The sequence below is a fragment of the Solenopsis invicta genome, chromosome 11, assembly GCF_016802725.1.
Source record: "Solenopsis invicta isolate M01_SB chromosome 11, UNIL_Sinv_3.0, whole genome shotgun sequence".
In the NCBI taxonomy this organism is placed as follows: Eukaryota; Metazoa; Arthropoda; class Insecta; order Hymenoptera; family Formicidae; genus Solenopsis; species Solenopsis invicta.
Genome location: NC_052674.1, coordinates 11332400 through 11342980, shown reverse-complemented (window position 1 = coordinate 11342980; position 10581 = coordinate 11332400). Strand labels below are relative to the sequence as shown.

At 35.0% G+C, this 10581-nt stretch overlaps 1 protein-coding gene across 3 annotated transcripts; it reads right to left on the bottom strand.

Moving 5' to 3' along the window:
- Window positions 1-119: 119 nt before the first annotated feature.
- On the bottom strand, window positions 120-7184 carry LOC105201412 (importin-4). 3 transcript variants are annotated; one of them, XR_851029.3, is made up of 16 exons: window positions 6963-7184; window positions 6384-6470; window positions 6191-6298; window positions 5748-5900; window positions 5382-5567; window positions 4765-5062; window positions 4539-4687; window positions 3616-4213; window positions 3308-3543; window positions 3022-3236; window positions 2600-2940; window positions 2334-2509; window positions 2048-2259; window positions 1400-1710; window positions 876-1078; window positions 120-374 (listed from the first exon to the last, which is right to left on the bottom strand). XR_851029.3 is itself a non-coding variant. In XM_011169412.3 (15 exons), exons 1-15 carry the CDS (start codon window positions 7014-7016, stop codon window positions 954-956), a joined length of 3249 nt encoding a protein of 1082 aa, XP_011167714.1. In that variant the 5' UTR covers window positions 7017-7184; the 3' UTR covers window positions 144-953. The 3 variants fall into 3 exon arrangements, 2 of the variants coding, with proteins under 2 accessions (XP_011167714.1, XP_039310662.1); XM_011169412.3 differs by having other exon boundaries at window positions 144-1078; XM_039454728.1 differs by lacking the exons at window positions 6191-6298; window positions 6384-6470; window positions 6963-7184 and having other exon boundaries at window positions 144-1078; window positions 5382-5563; window positions 5748-5886.
- Between the last annotated feature and the right edge of the window lie 3397 nt (window positions 7185-10581).

The following is a 10581-nucleotide window of genomic DNA, read 5'->3' as shown; positions in this document are numbered from 1 at the left end:
TGATAGTAAACAAATAGTTTAACAAATTATTTTTAACCGCGATCCATATTTTCTGGAGTGGAGACGATGAAGGGGAGCTATTTTACGATACATTAATTAAAAACATCGCGAAAAAGATTTATAAAAAAAAAGCACGAACGACATTTTTATTAGTCACATAATACATTTATTTTCAGTATTTCAGTGCTACGGTACGCTTTTGATTGCAGACGAACGAAGATGGGCTCTCTTTTGCGTATTGGTAACAATGACGCCAATGCCTGTGCCAAAAGCAGAATTTCACTCGTATTGCAGTTAAACGAGTTTACACCGCTTCTGCGTGTCAACCAGATCTTTTATTTGTACGCTCACAGGATACTGGAGAATTTATAAATCTACACAGATCCAATAATTCCATGAGCAAGTCTAAAAAAAATCAACGCCGCGAGATTCCCTAAATTATTCTAAAATTTTCTCTCTCTAGACCTTTCTCTTCTTTCTCGTTTTATTGTACAACAATGTTTACATGCTATCTATTTATAGGAGAGTAGAGGAAGAATTGTCTTGACGCATGCGTCATAAAAATAACAAATTACTCATTTAATTGTAAGGTAATATAAATTATTTGCTTATTAAATGAGAGTCACAAACGGGCATTTTATAAAGCTAATATATAGTAAATAACAAATAAAGACGGCAAATTAACAAAAAAAAAAAAAAATAAAAATAAACGATGAGTATTTATCTATAAAGCTGACGGAAACATATTTAATCGATTGTAGTTCTCGCCTCGTATCTTATTCGCTCAATGTTATCCCTCTATGGAGATAATTCACATTGCGAAGAAGAAACGATGGCAGAAAATCTATTCTGAAAATATACTTGAAAAATGTTACCTGTGGATCACATGTGAATCAATAAACATCTTTTAAAATGTTCAAAAACGATTAAGCATGCGTGACTAATCATTTACATTAGGAAAATATACGTTGAATGTTTGTGACAACTTCTGGAGGCAACTCGGTAAAAAGTGCATCCCAATCGTTTACAAAGTCTCGCTGAGCAGATTTGATGAATTCCATGACGAGATTTTGCGTTTCTGTAAAAAGAAAAAAATATATTTATAATCTAATGAAGAAAAAAATATCGACTTATCAACTGCATCTTTATAAATCATTATTATAAATTTATGTATATAATTATAAATTAAAAGCATGTTGAAAGAAATTGATGTTAAGAGAAAAATAAAAAAATATCTTTTAAATAAATTACATGCATTATTATCATGTTACTTTTTATAGAATTTATTTAAAGATGCAAGTAAATTAAAAGAAGAAAAAGTATATTTTAAGTTATAGATTTTAACAAAAATTTTTAAAATTCTCTTAAAGTGTTATATCGCTATTAATTCAATACTCACCGACATCGACAGTCTTTTCTTCGTGTAATATGATAACAGCGACTTTCAATAACTTATGAATGTAAGATTGTAGGAGAGTGACTCCAGCTTGATATAACGTAAGAATACTCTTGAACACGGCTTTATGTTCCTGGTAATCTGCCTTTAAAGGTAATTGTTCCACAAAAACTGGAAATACTTGTTCGAGTGGTAAATTTGAATAATTTGTGATAATAAGGCGCGCAATTGCCCCAACCACATTATCACGTGCAGCTGCATCCGTTTCTTTTGCAATGGCACACGATAAAGTTTGGAGAATATTAGGATAATGTCTGTACAATTGTTAAGGAATACCAATGAAAAATTTTACCTCTGTAATTACTGTTATGAAAATTCATACAATGCATATAAAAAAATTTTTAATTGTATTTTTTGTTTAAAATAAAATTATGTAAAATAATATTTTGTATGGTCATTTTTTTTATATATTAATGAAAAAAAAACTTGAGATCAAAGATATTTTTTCAATATTTGATTTCAAAAATATCTTCTAACACTGGATTTTAAATACTTTCAATGTAATAAAATATTATAAAATAGCAAATAATTGCAAATCTGGGAAAACTAACGATATGCATTCGATTATCACAAAATAACAGAAAAGGATACGGATAAACAGCTTCTTTTCCATACAGAGCAAGTTCTCCGATTCCGAAGAAGCAATTGCTACGAACTTCGCTGCAGGGGTCTTGGCTCCCAATTTGTAGAAAAGTCGGAAGCAGTTGCGAAACAAACGCAGCCACCATATGTTTAAGCCCGGGTAAGCATTCAGCTATCGTTCCAACAGCGAAAGACCTCTGTCCCTCCGAATTGTCTATTTTCTGTAAGCATTTGGCTAAGCTCAAATTAAAGTCGCAAATTTTCAGAGAAATGCAAGTACAAAAATCGGCAATACCAGTCTTTTTATGAAGAAAGGCAACATGGTCTGAAAGTAGAGCGCAAAATCCTCTGCCGAGAGCACTCTTCCTAAACTAGAAAATACAGTTCCCGCGCATTCTATCAGTAGCTCGTCCTGTTCCGCTTTGGTATCGATACCTTCAATTTCCTCCTGATCTTGACACGCTGTTTTGTCTTCGATAAAAAATGTGATTCCAAATTATACATGTTAGTTCAATAAACCGGAAATCAACCGAAAATAAATAAAATAAGCAAAGCAAATACCTTTCATAACATCCATTACGCAATTTACTATGGCTTCTTTATGACCTATACCAATGATAACATCCGATTTGACTTCCCTTAAAAGTTTCTGATACGCCTCCAAACCGCAAATGGCAACCGTTGGCTCTTCATCTAATCTTATCAGCTCTGACAATTTTGGAATGAACATAGAGAGAGCCTTCAATAGTGCCTTTTTACCTTCGTCGGTATTGATTTTTGATAAATTGATGCAAAACTGTAATAGAGCTTCTATACTCGCTTTTCGTATATCTTCTTGAGGATAATTGATCAACTTAAAAATCTCTTCAAAGGATTTTTCGAGGTACGGCATAAATGCCTCTCTGTAACAATAATTATATTGTATTAACATGAACTAATAATTTAATTATTAAATAAGGCGTTTAAAAAAGAGAAAGGCTTACTCTGTGTATTCTGCAATTTCTTTTAACGCCATCACGCTCTCCTCTTTTTCTTCCATGTAGGCGTTTTCAACACTGTAACCGTCAATCTCTTCGTCATTATCTTCCTCGTTATCGGTGTACTCGATGTCTTCTTCTTCGTCTTCTCGTTCACTTTCTGTGTCGCTGAGATCATCGTAAACTGTAAGAGCGTTAGCATCGTCGTCCTTAAAGTGCATCTGTAACGACGATATTGCATTTATGCTATTTCCCTAGTTTTCTCGGCTCTCGTAATTTGTATAATAATTACCAAAATTCCATCTGCACTCCGGATACTCATTATCATATACTCGACAATTTCAGGCAGGGTCACAGCCATTTCCTTCTTCATTACTGTGCTGATAGCGGCGAACAATCCATAGAGAGATTTCCGTAAGTCTGGGTCGATCGTATTTCTCAACAGTTTTATTCCAAGATCGAGTGACGTGGCCGCCAACGGAGCGAAGTGTTTCTCGCCTATTGACCTAGCGATCACTCCGAGAGTATCTAAAATATTAGGAGTAATTACAGCTTCTTTGTGACGCAAACAACCAATTGAGCGAACTGATTCTCACTAACCAACTGCTTGAACTTGAAGACACATGTTTTCTTCGGTTGGCTCGGAGGTGAGGTAATTGTTAAGAATGTTTATAATTGTTTCAAAGTACGGTAGCATGTGCTCCTTGCTAGCACAGGCAGCGGCGCCTATCGCGCTCAAGGTGAGCTCCTTTACGTGGGGTGATGTATCCGCGTTCAAGATATCAAACAGCCTCTCCATCAGTTTAGGCAAGTATGGCAGGATTCTCTCATGCAAGTTCTCACAGAACATTTCAAGAGCGTAGAACATACGGCCAACCGCGTGTGGTTCTTTTTTCTCCTGTTTAATGTACGAGCTCACTTGGCCGAGGTATTCAAATAATACGGGCAGCAACTCGGACGAGTACTGCGAGATCTCCGGTTGCAGGTGCTCGGAGTATTGTCCTAAGGCGAAAAGTGCGGCGTTGCGCACGACGGGCGAGGGATAGGAGATTCCTTCGCAGATGCATCGCAGAAAGAATTCAAGATAGTTCGAGCGAATGTATTCAGCGCAACCCTCCGCTAACACAGCTATAGCCACGTACGACGTCTTCTTAACGTAATCATCTGTGTTTCGGAGTCCAGGTTCGATGTGTCGCAACTATAAAATTAATATCTTTCGACTTTGAAACAGTTTTCTTAAATTTGGCAGGAAGAATAATTAAAAAGATGGAACAATTAACAGTTCGTGAAAACATAAAATACAATTCTAATATATTTCTAATATATTATGATTAATATCAATAGCGAGATATCGAAACGTTATACAACATAATTCTAAAATATTAAAATTATCTATCTTAATAATTTTGTTTTTAGCACTCTGAAGTAAATAACTCAAGACATACGTGATAAAATACATTATAATCAAATAGTGCAATTATCAGTATAGTTTTGATGCTATAAAAAGTTATTTTAAAACTTACCAAATGTGGAATTAATTTTTCCGGCGGCAAATGCATCGCGAGCAAGTCTAAAGTTTGAGTAGCACTCGTTAAAACAGTATTTTCGTTCTCTGCATTTGAATAATCCTCCTCATCATCTGGCTTACTCATCATGACTGCGAATAACATGTCTGTGAATAAAGATTAAGAATCAATTAAAATCTTCCTGCTGACACACGCTAATTATTGAAATATCGAGATCGCTCACCGACGACAGGTTCCACTAGTTTGTGTTTCACGAGAGCCTTTTTCTTTAATCTCGCTAGCCAGCCGATAAAAGTGATCACTCTAACTTTCAAGAGTTCGTCTATACATTTATTAGCGATGATCGTAAGGCATATATGGACAAGAGTTTTCACGTGAGGCGTTATTACAACAATCATGTTCTCGCACAATTCATCCAACAATTCAAAACTTTGAATAGCAAAAGAGTCGTGTTCCGTTTCAGCCAAAGCCTGAACTGTAGCCATTATATACGGCATCATTGTAGCATAAGTGTGTACTGTCTGAAATTAATATATTTATATCAACTATATTGTTTTACAACAGTCAGAATTAGGGTGACGCGTGGCTACATGTTGGAGAGACCGACTGTCATCTCACATACGCAGTTTATAAGAGGTTTTCGGAGAGATTTACTTCAGCTTTTATAAAAGATTGATTCAAGTGTTAAAAAAGTTATGGATTAATCCGTTTCGGGAACGGGTATATCCTACGTAAAAATAAAACTAATACACATTAATATTGTATGCACAATGTATACTAATGTAGAATACATAAATACATTAACCAAAATTTAGCAAAAACACTGCATACGATACTAACCGTTTCGTCGTGTTTGGCTACTGGAATGAGATGTCGCAATGTATTCAAAATGTAAAAAGCGGCAGCATTTCCTAAGCTCTGAAGACTGCTCAACGTTTGAGCGAGGAGCATTACCAGAGATCTGGCATGCGAGGAATAGACATCCGGACAAACGTCTGTCATAATTGATAAAGTATAAAGGCCTAGCTAGAATAAAATATTTCGTGTTATAAAATAATCAACAGACTCTTAAATATCTTATTCAAATAAATCTCCAAATTAAATCAAACTTTTCTTTGTACAGTAATTAACATGATATTAAATTTGCATTTAACACTACATTGCAAAAAAAGTTAATATTAAGTTGAGATTTAGTTTTTTACTTACTTCTTTATCCTCCAATCTTTCACTAGTGATTAACTGTTGCACATAATGTATAATTTCTGGCCAACTATTTGTAGGTAATTCATGTTTAACAATGACACCTATTAATTGAGTTATACTATTTCTAACAAAGTTTACCGATTCGTGTTCTAAGGCCTGAAAAAGATATAGCAAAGATAATATGAGAAAATTAAAATAATCTTAAAAACTAATTAAATCAGAATCTCAAATTCTTTTGTCTTTAACATCTTTCAAAGAAGTAGGCTTTGACTTTAAAATTTGTATTATTTCTTTATCTTTTTTTAAACACAATTTTTTTTTTTTTAACACAATTTTGACAGATCAATAGTTTAGAGAATGAGTATGTTAAAACAATGAATGAACTAAAGGACAATATAAAAATCTGATTAAAATTATTGATATAATGTGCTATACAAATTTCTCACCTGTAATATAATTTTCTTAAATTCAGTTCGTATAGGTACAGACAATTTTGTCCAGTTCTTCCCTTTAATGTAACGTCTCCTAAGAACGACAGTCGCATATTGCCGTACCTAAAACAATCCATTTCTCATTTATATATTTGCTCAAGATATGGAAAGCATGGGAGTCAACTTAATTTTACAAGAAATCACAAACCGCCGGATTCGTAGATGTCAGGACAAGTTGGCACAAATGTGGCACACTATCTGGGTTTTGAAGTACTTTCTTGAGCTCCTTAGTTGCCTGAAATTAAACACATCAAAATATATAAACATTTCGAAAGAGCTACAGGATTGTTGGCCAATATCACAATAGATGACTGCATCCAGTAAAAAAAAAAAAAAAAAAAAAAAAAACAGTTTTACAACTCTTGTAAAATTCTCTTTAATACTATTGGTTTTTGCCTTCGTTCCTACTAGATCTAAACGTATAAATTAATCATGTTAAAAAAATTGACAACAGTCGCAAAGCTGTTTTTTTCCTGACTGCATTCAATAACAATAGATATTCAAAACAGAAGTAAACAGGCGAGCCGAACATCACTTCGCGAATGACACTGTCCGACCGAGAGAACTCTGCGAATTCGCGAGAAAATTTCGCGAGTGTCGAGCGGTCTTCCGGCAAGACTAAAACGGATCTAATCGATGAACGGAATGAAAGCACGTGTTCAAGGCGCCTTCAACAGGCTGCTCGATTTAACAAAGACGAAACGATGAGTGTCGGGGACGCACGAACCTCCTGTATCGTAGCACTGTCTGACACGAGCAGGTTCAACAGTAGCCGCTCCATTTTTCACTTTTCCTATTTTTTTTCTTGCTTCAGCCGAAAGGTAAAAATTTGCTCCAGAGCACAAACGGAAGGTCGACCCAACTGCTGCTCACCGCCGCCATTCAGACCCTACGAGGGACCTGTTCGTAGCATCATGATTCAGACCTGCTGGCGACGTTTATGCGGATGCGCCTCGCCGTCAGAGGGCTCGTCTTGCCGACGATGTTCTGTCCTCTTTGTTTTCTTTTTTTCTCTCTCACTCTCTCTCTCTCTCTCCTTTCGAATCGCTTGATAATTCTGATGACCGATCTTAAAGTAATTACCGTAATTAAGTTAAAAAGTGGCACACATGATAATCGAAATAAAGCTTTTTTTTCATCGAAGACTGAACAGTCGGCTGAAGCTATACAGAAGAATACCTGCGCGAAGCATTCGTGCGACCGTAGTTATCGTGCGATTGTAGCTTTTTATGCTATTCATTTTTTAATTTAATTTCATATATTTAAATAAGTTTTTAGATAATACTTCATTATTCTAATTAAATATACAGAATAATAAATTTGTATATCGCATGTCTGATACACACTGCTATTGAATTACCAACGATTGGTCATATCAACATCTTTAACGAATCATTCAGCCGACAAATCTGACAAAACTCTTTATAATGAATCTTCAACGCTCAAAAAAGTGTTTTGTTGATGTAAGTAGATTTCTAAATGTCACAATAAAAATTTATCGCTATTTTTTTATATCTACAAAAATATTGTTTATCATATATGTAGAATTTATAGCAGCAACATTTCAGCAATCCTTCCAGGAAATTTAGATCTCATTGCCAATTATGCGATCAAATGCAATTTTTTGTATCTGGAAGCGATATTTTTCATCTAATAAACACATAATTAACCGTTTTACTAAAAAAATGCCCAAAGTTATCCGTAATCGTTAGAATAAAATTCTAATCGTTATCGCCCGCTCGTTCTGGTTCCAATCTTCCCATTTTGTCGATCAGTTTATTATTTTAAAGCGGACCCCCTCCTACAAGATGCATGTCCTCCGCTGTTCCACATTTTTCTTTCCTGCTTTTTCACTTCTTTCTTTCCTGCTTTCGCTCATGTAAACCCCGAGATAATGCAGTCATCCAGATTTTTCTTAGAGATCAATGCTATTTTAAAAATTCACTTACCTGCGCTATAAGATGTATTGCTCGCAAGCACGCACGTGCGTGTGAGAATGCAACTAGATCGTGCTGTGTAGCTTACATCTTTTCTACTTGAAGTTCAATGTGCTACGAGTATCTTAACGTGTAAACAAACTGGATAACAGCCACGATTCAACTGATTATCGGCGGATTAGAGTAAAAATTGCAGCTGACATGGAGTCCGTAATTAAATTCGCTTTCTGCCAGAGACGAATTGCAGAGCTCGCAAACGATGAAATATGATGAAAAATCATTGGCGAATGCAACTGTCGTATTTTCCTGCATTTTCTGCCGATCTAATTAAGTTGGATGCATCCTGATATTATAGTCTTGAAAATCTTTGCAATATTTTCAATATTCTGTTCGTAGCATTTACAGTAAGTTCTGTGAAGCGAATTTTTTAAATCTAGTTTCTTTTTGTCAAATATTTGTGGCACTTGCTTTACTTAATTCTATCTAAAATATAAAATTTATGAAAAAAGCAAGAGAGAAAGAGAGAGACAGAGAGAACTTATCCGCTTCACTTGAGATTAAAGCATTTTTATGCAGAGCTGTCTTGAATACGCGTGTACGATACTTGGGATATCTTTATGCATTCTCCACGACATGAAGCTTGAACATGAGTATCGGCACTTGAGTCGTAAGAGAGCAAATCTTGAGACTTACCTTCCTTGACCTCCTTGCACTTCTCATCATTTTTATTACCACTCGTTTAATTTGATACATAGCTGAATACATTCTTCTTAGAGGAATAAAGTTTGTCCATAACGTCAATGTGATTACTTATTTACTAATTGTTTTTCAAACAAAACACATAAAGGAAGAGATAACTGAGAAATAACTAAGAATCTACCAATTTACACATTATTAACAATAGCAAAAATTACTATCAAAGTCATTAAGATAATGTTATGCATAGTCATAAAATAAAGTGTCACAGTCGTTCTGTATAAAATTTTCTTTAAATTGAAATATCAAATACATAAAAGCTTTATTCTTCAATTTCTAGCAATTCAGTTTTTAAATTGTTAAACAAGAATCCTCATATCTTTCTCGTTGTCCATATTAATAATATTTAATTAATTATCCAAAACTAAAAACGCAACTCTACAATTTTTTTAAATCAATTTAAGTAGAGCGAAAAAATAGAATATTTTTTAAATACGTATTCTTATTCAAGCTTTCGCAAATGAATTAAAAGTTTCTATTTTTGACTAAAGAGAATTAAATTCTTTTTTTTTTCACTTCGCGTGAGGCTTATCTGCCTCCTCGATGAAACTAACATCGCCTCGGCAACACGAACACCAAAACAGCACGGAGGCTGTCAGCGACGTCGTTGAGTGACTCTTCTTGCACCTCGTGTACGCATTCGTCGTCGCCTTAATGTGCATTCCGCTCGCGACGTTTGCTAAAGAAGAATTCCTCTATCCGCTATCTTATTCGCTTCCAATAGCTATAGAAAACTTTTGATGAAATTCGGTCATGAGGTCACTTTTTGAAACTCGAGAGAAGAACTCGATCAAGCCCCGTTAAATTGCGTAATTCTCGATTCATACGATTTTGGCCGTGTTCCACGATATTAATGTTACGAGCAGTATAAACCTACAGTGTGTTTCTTAACGATTGAAGTATAGCTTCATTAATTGTTATCTAATCAATTAATATATATCTAATGCGTTAAAAAGACTAAAAGGAAAAAAGGAAAACTAAGAGCTCATTTTACGATTCTTTTCTTCTTTCAGTGATTCTCTCACTTCTCCTTGCAAATATTAAAAGATTTGAATCATTGAGATCTGAAAACTGTTCATTAATAGCAATAATAAAGTTGCATCGGAAAATAATAATAATATGATGTACGATATTAAATTTATATTTTTATAAATGAAAAGGAGATACACGTTTATTTTTACTGTAAATTATAGTTACATGATTTGCTGGAAGCGAAAGCGTTTGACGGTTCATTACGTTCGATACATTAATGTAAATTATACGTGTATAAAATTACATTGCGCCCAAATTTCTTTGTCGTCACGTGCAAGGGATTTAATTATTTGAAGCCTTGCGTTCGCATGCGAAGTTCTGAGCGACCGGAATCTGAGAAAAATCGTAGAAACGGAAATTTCCCAATTCCATCGGAGGGAATTGGGAAATTTCCTTACCTCACAGAGAATCTTCTTTCCAATTGCAAGCTGTTTCCACCAACCGCACCGATAACGTTCTACGATCAGCACTAGTGTCAGCACTATTTCGGGAGCTGACAAGGATCGATTGCCGAGCCGCGTTTCCGCGATAGAGGAGCGCGAGACTTCGTGGGTCTTCTTGCGCTGCCGGACGGACGCGATTTTCCCAAAAGACGAGGCCGGTATCTTTGAACACGTGACG